Here is a 15,483-nt window from a genome sequence, read left to right as displayed (position 1 = left end):
TAGCCATACGCTATGTAGCCACTTTATTAGGAACACATAGCAAAAGGTCATAAAGGTTGCCCAGGCACCCCATCTAATATCGGTTGAACTGTTTTCACCGAAAATCATCGTGGTGGAGCCACAGGAAAAGTCAGGGGGTTACCAACGTCATTAGCACCACTGTGACTGCTGTGTTGCTAGCATGGCTAAAGTCATCAGGCAGTGATAACATTTAGTAATATCGCTGTTTTTTATATAACAATAGAGATACTACTATGACGTTGTTGCATTCAAAATGCACCACGCTGTATCTGTTAAAGGTTATGCTGACCTGGCACTATTCTTTACTTTTCTTATTAAACCCTATGGGGCAAATTGTGACTTGTGAAAATGGAGCAGCTTGCTAAGTTATTTTTTATGGTTTAAAAAATACAAAAATAGTTCTGTATCAAGATTTAAAAATATGAATAAGGAATTGTCTATTCCAAAGAAAGAACCACACAGACTTTGTCTCTTGTGGAGGAGGAAATGTCTGTTAGTGGTCAAATGCAAGGGTATCAAAGTTTCTTTTCCTCAAAATATCATGACTCATTTCAAGACTTTATTCTCAACGTTATTCTCATCTTTTCTTCATTTGGCCATATTACTCCGTCGTAATGAAAAAATCCAAACCACAAGTATCTCTCAATACTTTCTGACTTTCCCACCATGTGTGTGTCTCTCAACCTTCAGCCGATTGTTTTTGTGTAAAGTGGAAATCTTTGAGAACACCTCATAAATGCATCCAGTGCAACAGTGTGGCTCACTGATATGTGGCCAATCGGTTTTGGATAAAGATGGAGCAATAAGACACATATGAATAAGAGAAATAAAGGTTCTGGAGACACACATAGCTCCTGTACGATTTGGTTTGGGTCCTGCAAATGGGATTACTCCCATCAGACCTATCCTTCATATTTTGGCCTGAAGTGATGGGTGTGATGACATTTTATTTATGGCCACGTCTTTTGTTTCTAGAGCTCTTCCACCACAATTTGTGTAGCAAACTGTCAATACATTAAACGTTTACGGTGTTGAGTGATAACCACCCACATCGGCCCTCGTGTTGTGCAGAGATTCTACAACCCCGAACTGTCATCAACTGTCCGTGCAGGAAGTGGTTAGTTCAGCAGCCGACACCAATGAGGTGGTTTAGTGGTTTGACTAGTGGTTTCTCTATGTGTTTCTGTGTGTGTGGGTGGGAGTTCTCAAACTTTTGTCAGTGTTCCCTTTTTGCAGAGGCGCTGAGTTACAACTCTATCACTCACAGGTAGTGAAACACTCGTGATTTGTGCAGTATTTACACAGGGCTTACATTGATTTGCATGTAAGTAGCTGTCATTTCAAAGAGTGAGGGTGAATTAATCCCGTTGATTTGACATTTTTCAGAGTTTTATAAATATAAGTGTAAGTTTTACCTGAAGCTAAACAACCTGAATCAGTTGACAGCACTAATAATGTTAGTTAACATGCACCAGTCACTACATCTGCAGCCATTTTGTATGTAAATGCAGCTATTTCTCTCATCCTGTGACAATGTCACATCTGTATACATTATATATATTCCTAATTGTCTCAAGGGATTAGCGATAAAGGCGTTTCAGTCCTGCATATGTCCCATATATATGGCAGTATTGATAAAGACGTTATAAACATACAATAGGAACACCTGTCTACATTGAAACATCTATCTGTCACATGAAAATTATTGTTATTTAGTTGTTTCCATGCAGATGTGATAGCAGAGTTGTTGAAAGAAAATCTGCCAATGGCCAGTTTAATATGATGGTTCAACCTTTCACATCCATATGCCTGTGCTGTGTTTCTGTGTGTGAGTGTGTGTGTGCGTGTGTGTTTGTGTGCAATTTGCAACCGGTTTTCAGTCTCTCTTTTAGTTCCTCTTTTAAACACAGGACCATCATTTTTCTCTTTCACAACATTGTACATGCACATGCACACACGCATACACACACACAAATGTATAAACACTAACTTATTGTCCCGGTAACACAAACACACACCCACACACACGCTTTGTTGAAGAAGTTGTACCCCAATCCAGCAAGCCCTGACATGATGGACACTATCTCTGTATCTATCTCTATATCACACACACACACACACACACACACACACACACACACACACACACACACACACACACACACACACACACACACACACACACACACACACACACACACACACACACACATACATACAATTCACCTCATGTGTGAAATGCACTCTTATCTACAGAGAGGAAGGGAGACATGGGGGTGACTAGAAAAAAAGTCCTAGGCATATGCCTTGGAGAATTAGTCATCGTGTTTGTGTGTTCATCTGTGTGTGTGTGTGTGTGTGTGTGTCTGTGTGTGTGTGTGTGTGTAGTAGGATGCGACCGGCTGGCTGATAGACACAACAGACACAAAGACCTCAGCTGTTCCTTCCCCCCTCTCTCTATCAGCCAAATCTCTTACTGTAAACTCTCTGAGTAAACAACCTAAACAAAAACACAATCCATCGTCCCTCAAGACGATGTGGTATTATTCAGTAATGGTTACAAAGTAGTAGTAGCAGTGAGTGGAGCAGAATATACAGTATGTGGTGGGTGTGCATATGTCGAAGAAGGAAGGTTTGAGGTGACAACACACCCTCTAGTGGCTGCCAGTATGGTAGATGGACTTTTCAACTATCATTAACCAGCAGGCACAGGGCCAGTGTCAGTAAAGTGTGGTTTACATTTCATTTTACGGCAACAACTCATGCCCCAGTTGTGTAAATCTAATAAGAGGAAAGTATACAAAGTCACACATGGACCAACAACTGCCAAACAACAGTGAGTAGACTTTAACCTGTCTTGTCAAGGCTCAGTCCAGACTGAAAAGATGAATCTATAATCCAAAGCACTCTTAGATTTAACATAACAAATGTATAAATCAAGAACACTTTCTTAACATCTACCTACATGGAGAGCAGACAGTTTTCAGTGGAGTTGGTGCCTAAAGGTGCTCTTTGTAAGTTTCTCTTATTGCACAGCAGAGGTAACGCTGCTCAGATTTGCATATAATAACCCCTTGGAGAATGAAACGTTACATATAGCCTCTTTAAATATTAAACTGTCACACTTTTTGTTTATTTCAGTCTTTTTAAATTGGCAGTCTATTAATATACAAAACTGTTTCGCACTAGCGGAAAGGGAAACCCTAAAAAAGCATAAAAACACAATTTCCACTTGCAAAAATCCCCACCAGTCCTGTGAACTTCACACAAGCAGCCTCTCACAACTGGTTTCTCCACAGCCACTATAGCCATGAGCTGTACACGGTAAAAGAGGCCAACGTCAACTGCACCGTAGCCAGCGACACACCCTTTTAACTGATGCTAAATGTAGCTGTACCACAATCTTTCCCTTCAGTGGGGAGCCTGCTTTCAATTTAAGCAAGTTTCCCTGCCCTTATGTTACGGCTAAGTGGAGCCCAGTTAGTATGGGTACAAGCTGTCACAGTCCAAATGCAGTTTGCGGTTATGGTCAGAGAGAGAGAGAGAAAAAAGGGAGCAGGGTTAGAGAGAAGTAAGGAACACCTGGCGTTACCCTCATATTATGTGTCTGAATCAGACTGTCTGCACGTGGTAACTTCCCTTCGGCCCCGGCAGACAACAGTGGTGGTCTGCAAGTGTGTGTTTACAGCAAGCGTTGTGTTGAGTGAGCGCTACTTCCAAAACTAAGGCTGGCAGTGACCCCCCCCCCCCCCCCCCCCACACACACACACACACACATGCAACCACACACACCCACATAGTCCAAAACACTTGATACAGTGACCATACATAATACTGTGTTGTGTTAATATATGAGTATGTACTATATAAGGGCATGTAGCCATTAAAGTCATACGCTAGGACAACATAATCAAAGCTATGGTCAGGAGAGAGCAATAGAAAGAGTGGTTCCTGGTTTATTCTTGTCTGGGGGGGTCCATGACTTAGATGACTTAATGAATAAAGCAGACCCAGGGGATATTTAGGGAGCACAGGGGGAGCTGAGGAGAGATATAGGGAAGCAATAGGAGAGTGTCTAGCTTCACAAAAGGTTCTCAATACCGTCAACCTCTGTTTTTGAAAAGGTTTTATGCCCTTGCCTTTTTTATTTGCTCATCATCTCTTTTATTCTGTTCCCATCTCTCTGTCCTCCTCCACTTTCCCTCTTTTCCTGTCCTCTCCTCTCTTAGGGAAGAGTTTCACCCTGACCATCACAGTGTTCACCAACCCTCCTCAAGTGGCCACATACCAAAGAGCTATTAAAATTACAGTGGACGGTCCAAGAGAGCCACGACGTGAGTTGCACCGACACACACACACACACACACCGACACACACACACAAATGTTGACATCTTCCTTCTCAGAAAAAGATAACATCTGGAGTCCCACAGGGTCAAGTTGTGGGTCCCATCTAATTCCCTATTTAAATGGATTGCCACAAACACAGCTGTAGTTACATCCACATGATACACTGTCAATGTAACTCCAGAGCTAACCAAAACCAGAACACTGTGATACACCAATGATTAAGGTTTAGGACACCTTCAAAAGGAAAGACTGTCATGCTATATGGCCATCTACCACCCCAACCTGTAACTGTTTACCTTGTCACATAAGGGACACTCTAATTCTTGCTTAATGCTGCCTTTTACTCCTAATGAGTTGCAATGTTTATATGAAAACGTTCCTCTTGCCTCTTTTCATTTGTTCTTTGACTGTGCATGAGTTACAGGCTCCTGCATGTAGAATGGATGATACTAAATGACACTGTTGGGAATTTACTTGTCTGCACAGACAAATAGGAAGATACCAAATTGAGAATATTTTGGATGATAGCATAAAGGCATATAGAACCACCACCACAATCTTTTCCCAGCCTTAACCAGAGCTTATTATCGTTCTCTAACCTTAACCACGCGTGTTATCATGCTCAATGGTATTGTTGCCATTGATATTAATAGTGTTTACAACCTTACCAGCAGAGAAGCTGATAAGGCTGACAACAATTTACATTTTTAAGGCCAGTTAAACAGTTTCATCGAGGTCAGCAGCTTGATCTTAATTCACTTTTTGTAAGCAAAGATAAGCACATGTTATGGCACAGCCCTGCTTGAGAAAGTTAGAGTATGACAGAAGATACACAATGAAGACATGAGCTCAAATCCCTTCAGACAAAGACTCGGCTGAGTGAGTCAATGAGGAACCTGATGCAACACTGAGTTCCTCTCCCACTCGGTGTGTGATGAAACATGGGGATTTCTAATGGCAGAATAAAGCGCAGTAAAAAAAGGCAGAGCGAGTTTGTTTTGCCAAAACTCATGTATGTCACACGCATTAAAAGTCCTCTTAAATGGAGGTGAAGTGAAGTGAACGACACTGGTCAGCACAGTGAGGAGAGACGGGAGGTGACGGAAAGAGAAGAAGACTCCTGCCAGCTCCGCTCAGCTGTTAATAACCATCACTCGTCTCTAACTCGCCCACACACACATACACACACACACACAGTATAAATACACATTCACGCACACTTCCCCCATTGGGAGGAAGTGCCTGTAACTGGAGCTCAGTCTTAGTGCTTTGAAGTGCAGCCAGCACCACAGACAGCGTGACAGACCGCCACACACACACACATGTGGGCCTATGCGGCGCCCATCGCCAGATTCACAGCCAGAGCGTGTTAGCCTGGACATTTATACCCTATTTTGAGTTTTTACTGTTGCTGAAATCCTTGGAATATGTAATCAGATTACAAGCAGGGAGTAATCTGCAGAGAAAATATCTCTCTGTTGCTTTGTGTTGCACACTACCAGCTCTGGATTGAGTTTGCAGAACTTTGGTGTTGGGGCTGTATACTTATGGGCGTTGATCGGTAATCATGACAATTTCAACTCAGGTCATCGTCAGAAAATGGACGAGGTCAAACCAGGCACACTGGCGTTCTCTGAGCGGCTAACTGAGCTGGAGCAGCTGAGGCGGAGCTCGATGAGGGTGACGCCGCCTCACCATCATCACCACCAACCCTCCGCCAACACCCGCCAAGCACTCGGCTCGGCCACATTCTCCAGTCCCACGCACACGCAGTTAACTGCTGGTAAGAGCCCCGAAAAAACAATGGTTACATTTATGTCTAATCAGCCTCGATCAGTACAACAAGAAAAGAAACAGCAAAGAAGAAGAGTGTGTCTTCTTTCCTGTCAAACACTTCCTGTATTCGTGGTGCAGTCACTTACATTCAACAGGGAAGCTGAAACAAAGCGACTCATTGTTTCGGCTCAGTTAACCAAATTCAAACCGTCCATTAACCAAATTAAAGTGAGATGGACATGTTGTATTTATCAGTGTCACTTTAACCCAGTAAGGTTTTAGGCATTCAGTTTAACTGTAATAGCTCTGTCATAGAGCAAATGCACCCTTTTCTGATTATTCTTTGTAGTGTAATATTTTGGTTTCTTCATAGTAACACAAACATCTGAGTTGAAGTAAAAAAAAAAAGGTAAACTGCCATAAAATGTTGATTCCCGTCATTTATATAATTCGGCCACCTTAGTATTTGTGGCGTTTTATCCTAAGCAGAGCTGTTATACAATAATCTATTTTGGATTTAGTGTCTTTCTTGAGGACACTTCAGCATCTAGACACTTTAGCCACAGCCCTATAACTTTCATACTGAGGAACTACTGCTTCAGTTTCCCTATGAGCTCAAATATGATGTAATGCGGCAATCATCTAGACTATCAGGGGCCGTGATACATGTCCTTCCAGAGAACCGGAAAGTCACTGGTCCGTGGTTCTTAAATAGACATGACATGCTGCAACCGAAAAGTGTTAAGGTACCACTGTAGTCTATGCATGACTCTACATGGTTGGAATCCTTATATTAACGAAGTCTGGGCTGAAAAAAAAAAGTTAGGACATATGGTCTGAGTTTATACCCTGCTTTATTCTAGTCTTGATGACCATTCACAGCATACCATACAGTTTTGCCATTCTCCCATTCACAGACCCATTGTGTACCAATGTGGGCAGAACTTTTTCTATTGTACACTCACCCGTCCTGGGCACAGCCATCAGGGGCAACTTGGCGTTCAGTATGTTGCCCAACGACCCGCTCTACTTCCTGAGCCACAGCCGCCCGGGTTATGTTCAAATGGTCAGTTGCGTAAAACAGGGATGATTAGGCCGATGTGGTTAAGCTGGAAGAGTATGGTCAATTCCACCGAAGTGGCTGCCATAACAGTAAATTTAAATGCTTGAGTCATGCAGCATTTGTGTTGCATTCAACTATGAATGGTCATTGTTTCAATTAAAAGAGAAAATGATTTCCACAAAGAATAGCAGGTTTTACCAGCAAGTCGAAGAGAACATAGCAAATAAAATTACAGTAATTTTATTGTCTAATGAGAAACCTCTGTCCGTGACTCCTGCCCAGAAATGAGGTCTAAGAATTACTACATGTACGGTGACGCCATGTCTACTCAGTGTGTGATTGGCTGGTTGTTGGTGAATCAGTTCAGCCTTGGTCTGAAAGCAGCTTGGTCACAGAGGCAAGAGACGTTTTGGGGTTTGTGTCTTTTACTTGTCACTTCCTGAAGTGAAACAACATCTCACAGGTATTGAGATGACCCAGTCATTTTACCAAATGATGCAGCAGGTTACTTGGAACAGTTTCTCCTAGTGATCAACTATTGGAGCCGATTAGTCAAAGGATATGATCCAGAAAATATGATCCAGAATAACACATTTGCCAAGATGTCTCTGTAAATAATAGAGAGACATGTGATGTCATGTGATGAGTGACTATAAGACCTAAAGCCTGAATAGATTGTCATATAGTGTAGTGATACATTATGATTTGCAGCCATTAAGATTCGAGAAACAACCCACAGCTAAGTCGGATTAACCATCATCATTTGTCCTCATATGGTATAGATGATGTCATGATGATGTCATTATAAAATGGGTTTAGGTATATAAGTGTGTACAGGGCAGTGTTAATTTTGGCAGCTATTTTTGATTTAGTCTTAGTCTTAGTCTTTTGACGAAAATGCATTTTAGTTTTAGTCACATTTAGACATTTTTATCCTTCTTAGTTTTAGTCTAATTTTAATCGACGAAAACTAATTCCATTTTAGTCTAGTTTTAGTCACATTTAATAGCCACATTAAACTCATTTTCTATAAAACATATAGCTGGAGCCTAATAGCTTAAAAATATATATTTAGTTTTAAATGTGAAAACAAAAAGTGAGAGCAGGTCAGACTGGAGGCGAACACAGAAACTGCAGCTCGTTAGAAACCAACTGCAGCTTCTGCTCTGATCAAGAAGCTGAGGCGCTGATCTCTGATCAGCTGAGACCAGAGAAACTCTGTGTTTTCACTGTTTCCATAGTTAAGAAGCAGTCAGTCACTGAGAGGCTGCTCCACGTGAACGAGCTCTGCTCTCACTGTGTCTCTCTGAGTGAGTGCGCGGGGCGGGGGGCGGAGCTACAGACCGGTGCGCCATCTGAGAGGACACACACACACACACACACAGACACACCGACTCACTCGCCCGCTCCTGATACTTCATGACGGCCTGATACGATGATGTTTTAAAAACTATTGTGACTTAGTCAACCACCAACATTTTCGTCTCGTCTCGTCAACGAAAGTTAAAATAGATTTAGTCATAGTTTTTATTTTCAAAGATTCGTTTTCGTTACGTCTTCGTCTCGTCTTAGTCATGGGAAAAGGGTCGTCAACGAAAATAACACTGATGCAGGGTATGCATCACCCATGTGATGCTTTTCATTTTGCTATAGAAACCGAAAGCACTCCCATACCCTGAAATCTTCTCCCTTTATATTAACATTCATTCAGTGGCAATTTGAGTGAGAGACTTTCAACTTTTTAGAAGTGTTTAATGCAGAAATAGGAATTCAGGCTCATACTAAACACAATTGGATGAAGTGCTCCTCTTTTATATTTTGTGGAGAATGAAGATGTGTCTGTTTTCACACATTTCTGGAGCTTCAATACAGACTCAATGTTAGTGCAATGCAGCATGCACCATCATCTATTAACAGGCAGAAACCAAAACTGTGTTCCCAAACTTGTGCACTCTGCTTGCATCCAACCTCATTGTTCCTCCTTGTGGTTTTAGTAAGATCTGTTGTGGTCTGTGCGTGTGTGTGTGTGTGTTGTACCCGTGAGAGTTTGTGTAACCGTGGATACTCTATTTGGCACCAGAAGACAGTATCTGTTCCTCTTCGGCCGTCAGCGGTAGTGACGATTTTCTGAGTGTTTATGCGTGTGAGTGCGTCTGTTGTAGTACACCTTCGTATCTGTGCATGTGTGTGTCTGTAAGTGAGGAAGCAAGACAGGAGGAAATGAGAGTCACCTGGCAGGAAGTGCTACTAGAAGAAAAAAAAAATTTAAATGTCAGAATTTGAAACCAATTCCTTCCTCTGAAGATTCCACCATTGGATAATGCATAAATACTATTAATTATACTCTTGTATAAAATATCCTATTCTGGTTAGTGGACAACCTGCCCACTCGTTTTTTTGTTGTTGACATTTTCAGAAATGGTTTAGAGGCCATTGCACTTTATTTTTTCATTGCAGGCCAATATATAGTGATTCTAGTAGGATGAAGTTTTCTTTTGCAGTTTTATAATAAGTCTGAGGAACAGGACTGCGTGGCATCCATGTTGCCGTCGCCCAGCAACATTGTTCACTGGAACAGCAAGCACGACTTCCCATGTTGTAACCACAAGCTCGAAGGTTCCATGTGAAGGCAGCGCACGCAGCCAAACCACAGCCTTGGAACACTGTCATTGTTAAGACTTACTACGTACTGACGCTGACACATGCTACTTTTGAGACGAGCTGCCACCCGAGCTGCCACCCAGAAAGGCTGAGTCTAAACTACGGGCTAAGATCAACATCAATTTAAACTGAAGCTGGACAGATCCAGATCCGAAAGTTCGAAAGTAGAGTTCTGGAACATAAGATGAACATTTTTACAATTACTGTAGTAATGGAAATGGATATGTGAGTACATAAGTACTGCATAACAGAGCAGAATATCTTCAGCTTTGTAACTCAAACTGGAACTCTGAGTTCTTACCTAGTCCTCATCATAGATGTGAATCTATTAGTGCAATAGTGGGTAATATTTTCGTCTCTTTTAACTCTTTCACTGGGGGTTGCATGAATTGGATAGCAACCGAACTGTTACTAATATTAAGGCTGTGAAAACAAATACATACATGATGGAACGATAAATAGAGAGGCAGCTCTCAGTGCTTCCTGATTTCAGTTTTTTTCGGATGCCTCTCAAAATGAAAACAGCAACAGGAAACCGTTATGAAGCCATTCAAGACCTTACTATCTTTTTCTTTCTCTTCCTCCCTTGTTGCCTTTACTCTAGAGAGCCTCTCCCCCATCATCGGCCCCCGCTTAACTTTCAATTCTCTGTTAATGCTCGTCACCGCTCACTTCACTTCTCTGGTTATAAATACTGCACATAGAATGTCCGCATAAACATCATCATTTCCTATATGGTGGGTCTGGTTTTATCACCTGATCTGGCAACCCTGACTTTAAAATGGATCTTCTGTAAAAAATCTAGCATTTAAGAACTTCAAATGCATTTTTCTGAGTTTTAGATTTTATAGTAAACCTGATACCATGCAGTGCAACATAATCCACAACGAAGGGAGAAACATTAAAGAGCCCCCCCCCCCCCCCCTTAGAAGCTGATTGTTTCATGGTGGTAATGTTCTAAAGTGCGGAGGAGAAAAGTGGAGGTGGTTGTTTTTATAGTGTCCCGCCGTTGCACACTGTGAGCTGCTATTGGCTGGGGGCTACACACCCACTGTTTTCAGCCCTGATACATGGCAAAATAAGCATGCATGCATCATATCAGACTTAAGCGACATGGAATGAGTGAGTTTTAATAACATAAATGTGTCAGACACATTAGTTTTGACATTTATGCAGCCAGGCTATATGTTTTACTTCAATTTCCACCCAGCCCGCCATCTACTGGATGACTTCTGGCCCACATTAGTGCTCTCAGCCTGGGGAGAGGAGCCAGGAAAGGAAGGGGGCCTGGCACGGGGCCTAGGCCTTACCACCACCCAGATACACCACACACAGGCACACACGCACACACCCACACACACACACACATAACACCACATACTTACGTCAGTGCTTGGGAGAGCTCTTGGCAAGACTTGAAAAGCGTTCACTGGCGTCTCGGCTGCTGCGTACAATTTGCTTCCTCGTCTATCCACACATACATACTCACACAAACACACATGCATATGCAGGCTTGTCTGCAAGTCTGCGGATGATCAGTGCCATTTATTAGACTGTGGGGAAAAAGGCTGGATTGAATGAAAGAACTCACACACACACACACCCACGCACGCACGCACACACGCACAAGCATGCGCACACAGCCCTCCCCTTCATCCGTCCGCCCCCACACCAAGTTAATTGCTTCCTCTCCTCCATCTCTCTTTTTTCTTTTTTCTTTCACCGTCAACAGCTTCTGTCACACGACCAAGTTCATGTGAATCCGCCTTTATTTAAACAACATGCTCTCCACAAATCATGGTATCAATAGTTTGTCACTTTACATACAAAGTTATAAAAATATTTTAAAGTTAAGGTTAGTCAAAGTAGAATCAAATCCATTCCAACAATTGTACACGCGTCCATCCCCTAGCCTCTTAGAACAGTTAAATAACATCTTCTTTTTGGATTTTGGAGAAGAGCCTGATGATGTCATCTGCATCATTACCTCACATGTTATCATTCCCCTATAAAAAAATGACGAGTCTCACAATTTTATAGGGGTGTGATACTAAACCTCTGGGGTTCCCCATTAGGGCTCCACTGGAAACAGCCATCTCATGAAATGACGGACTGCTCTAAGACTTTAAAAGTGTCAGGTATTAAACTCTCTCTCTCTCTCTCTCTCTCTCTCTCTCTCAGATTCCAGACAGATGCAGTCGTCTCCATCTTGGTCCTACGACCAGTCGTATCCCTACCTTGGCCAGATAACCGCACCCACTGTCCATACAGCCCCCAACCCCCTTTCGCCTGGCCGCTCTTCCCTCAGCGACTTGTCCTCACGACTCACAGGTAACACACACGAACATGCACACGCCCACAGACAGACAGCAGGACTAAGTGAGTAGATTGCTGGATTGTAACCTTTTCCTCTGCCCTCTCTCAGGCCCTGACCTCACAGCCTTTGGAGACCCCAGGATGACCTTGGAACGATCTTTCTCTTCTCTTCCCTCCTTGCCTGACTCCCGCTTCTCCGACCCCCGCGTGCACTACCCTTCCACGGCGGCGGCCTTCACCTACGCCCCCTCCCACAACCCTGTCTCCAACAGCGCCCTTGGCATCAGCATGGCGACGGCCATGGCGACCACCCCAGCAGGGCGGTACCACACCTACCTGCCTCCTCCCTATCCTGCGAACACGCCCCACCAGGCTCAGAATGGGCATTTCCAGTCCACCTCCTCCCCGTACCACCTGTACTACTCCACCGCTGCCGGATCGTACCAGTTCTCCATGATGGCCGGGGGAGGCGGCAGCAGCGACTCACGCTCCCCTCCGAGGATCCTGCCGCCATGCACCAACGCCTCCACAGGCTCCTCCCTCCTGCACCCGTCCTTGCCCAATCAGAATGAAGGAGTGGGCGTTGAGGTGGAGTCGAGCCATAGCAGCTCCCCGACAAACATGGCGGCTGCTGAAGCTGTCTGGAGACCGTACTGACACAGCCAGGGCAGGATGCTCTTAATGAAGTGGTCATGTGATGGCAGACGCATAAATAAATACACACCAATCTGAATACATGACGTGGTTTCCATCAACACACATGTGATTTGTCGACCGTAACAAAAATATTGAATATCAACAGACTTACACCCTTCGCACATCAGTAGAATGAACAAATTCAAACTTGGGTTGGCTGAGCTTAATTGAAAACACTTTTGGAGTTCTGTTCGAAACTGGGACCGTGGTTGCTGGTTTTCTATTTATGTGGGAAAAACCACATTGCTGTGCGTCATCACATGACCAGGCGCCATATGCAGGGTGCGGCCACTTAAAAAAAAAAAAAAAGGCTACTGACAAACACTGTTAGGTCAGTGAAGAACAAGCAGAGTGACGGACAGGTTTAGCAGTGAGGGGACTGATCCCCCCCCACCCCCCCCCCCCCCCCCCCCAGCCTCACTGCAGGATGCAAAGAGACACGCGGGACTGCAGAAGAGAAGAGTTTCTATGAAACAGAAAGGATTTAACCATGGACATGAAAAGCAGCAGGGAAACTTTTTGGTTTTACACTGACAAGGTGCATGCAGCAGCACTGGACTGATCTCAATTCAGCTTCCCTCTTGTACATTAACAGGACTTCTCCCTCAGACATGTTGTTGTTGTGACTTGATGATTTGCTCATCCCGAATATTGTAGTGGCCTGTTTGTGTTTTCCTTCCCCCATCCGTCCATTTTTCTTACTCCCCCCATGCTGTTACCACGCCTCAATGGTTTATGGTTGAAGAACTGAGCCCTCTGCCTTTTAAAGAAGATAATGAATCATGATCACTTCACTCACTAAATTGGTCAAATGAATTAAATCTGGACAGAAAACAACTGTGACAGTGTACGTCAGCCTCACCCATCAAAACAACTAGTAAATCCTCTCTTTAAGACAAGGCTTTGATTATGATTCTTAGCAACTGCGGTCAATTTGAGATTTTCCACATTTTCATTACATTTATTCGGCAGATCCTTTCTTACTCAAGGACTAAAGACCCCGGGTGAAACTGGCAACATTGAGAAAAGCTGGCTGACCTGCCCAACGTTGGTTAAGCAGCTTGATTAATCCCATATTTATCATTGATGGCCTTGGATTCCAGGAAGATTGTTCATCTTCCGAAGTTTCTTAACGATGACTCAGATGTTTTTACAGGGGCAACACTTGGTATGAAAATCAAATTTAAACTGTGTTTGTGTTCCATCAGCAGCTTCACTCCGAGATGACTTGTCTTCTGGCCTGCAGACCAGTCTCTGCTCGATGTTCAATGACTCATTTCCTCACTGCACTGAGAAGTCATTACAGTATGAAGTTTTGCAATGTGTTAATTTATTCCCACAATGCCATTTTTGGTAGCGTTTCATGTCTTTGTTCTTGTGTGTGTGAGTGTGTGTGGGTGGTTGAGTATGTGTATGTTACTTTTACCCATGATCCACAGCTAATTTGTACTGTATATAGCCATTGCTGTAAAGGACACTGCATCTTTAATATGGTTTCGTCCTCCCTTGTTCGCTCTGTTTCTCTCTTACACACACACACAGACACACACACACACACGTGTTTTATTTTGAAACTGTTGATAGTTCACATTTGGTTGTGATTTATATAAATATTCTTGAGGAAAATGCAACTGTTGTCCTGTGGTTATTTGTCAGATAATTTGTCTCTTAATGATCTGTATTTTACACACACACACACGCACACACCCACAATTCCTACTCCTGAACCTGAAGGAATTCTACACACAAGCCCCAGCTTGTTCACTCTGCCAGTTCACACAGACACTGTCATAGAAGCCTCCTCCAAAAACTCAGCTGACGCACATGATAAAACATTTTATACAACTCCTGTGGCACCAGTTTAAATAAATAAAGGGTGAGTATGTGGATGACTTGGCGGTGACTGTCTATTTTAACCATCTGAGACAGACCACCTGAGATCAAATTGCATGGAGGTGAGACAGTGGGCTGGAATTTGACATCCTCTCAAACTGTCTCCATTGTCCTTCACACAACTACACAGGACTCTTAAGTGCAACACTGGGAATTCCCTTTCATGAGAGACTGTAATGATGACCCTCCACCCTTAATGAGAGCAGGTCTGATGCTGTTGAAACAATCTAATGATCCTTTGTTTGAAGCAGACTGTCACATTGATATAAACCAGAAACAGATTGGACTGACTCCGTTGCCAAAGAGGCCACAACGCTCACTGGTGGCTTTGTTTTGACGTGTGCAACAATGATAAACAAAAGAAAATATATTTACTTAAGTCAGACAAACCGAAGTACAGTCAACTCCTGTAATGGGTACATTTTACAAATATAAAACAACTAATTCTTCAAATCAGCACCCATCCCCTCAAATGGTGGGAGGCTCCCAAAACCAAAATGGCTCCTACACAGATGTCAGTTCGTATTTTCACTAAAATAACAAAGAGGTGGCTCAGTGTTATGGCCCCTGGCATGGACTCCTCTGACCAGCTACTGACAGGGGGACCATGGTGTCTGTGTCCTTGTGCCGCCACAGGACAAATGAGGATAAATAAGTAAAATAACTTTCCTAAATAAGAAAAATATTACCAAAAATCAAATCATCTAC

General features: G+C 43.2%; 1 protein-coding gene across 2 annotated transcripts in view; it reads left to right on the top strand.

Moving 5' to 3' along the window:
* The window catches only part of runx1 (RUNX family transcription factor 1), a 48,594-nt gene extending 34,087 nt beyond the window's left edge, over positions 1–14,507 (top strand). For both annotated transcript variants that reach the window (XM_062381051.1, XM_062381050.1), the window contains 4 exons: positions 4,251–4,355; positions 5,956–6,153; positions 12,052–12,201; positions 12,296–14,507. In XM_062381051.1, coding sequence (XP_062237035.1) covers positions 4,251–4,355; positions 5,956–6,153; positions 12,052–12,201; positions 12,296–12,843 — 1,001 coding nt within the window. In that variant the 3' untranslated portion in view covers positions 12,844–14,507. The remainder of the gene's footprint in view (positions 1–4,250; positions 4,356–5,955; positions 6,154–12,051; positions 12,202–12,295) is intronic.
* Positions 14,508–15,483: the final 976 nt, after the last annotated feature.

Source organism: Platichthys flesus, chromosome 22 (assembly GCF_949316205.1).
Source record: "Platichthys flesus chromosome 22, fPlaFle2.1, whole genome shotgun sequence".
NCBI classification, from domain to species: Eukaryota; Metazoa; Chordata; class Actinopteri; order Pleuronectiformes; family Pleuronectidae; genus Platichthys; species Platichthys flesus.
This window is presented reverse-complemented; position numbering and strand designations above follow the sequence as displayed.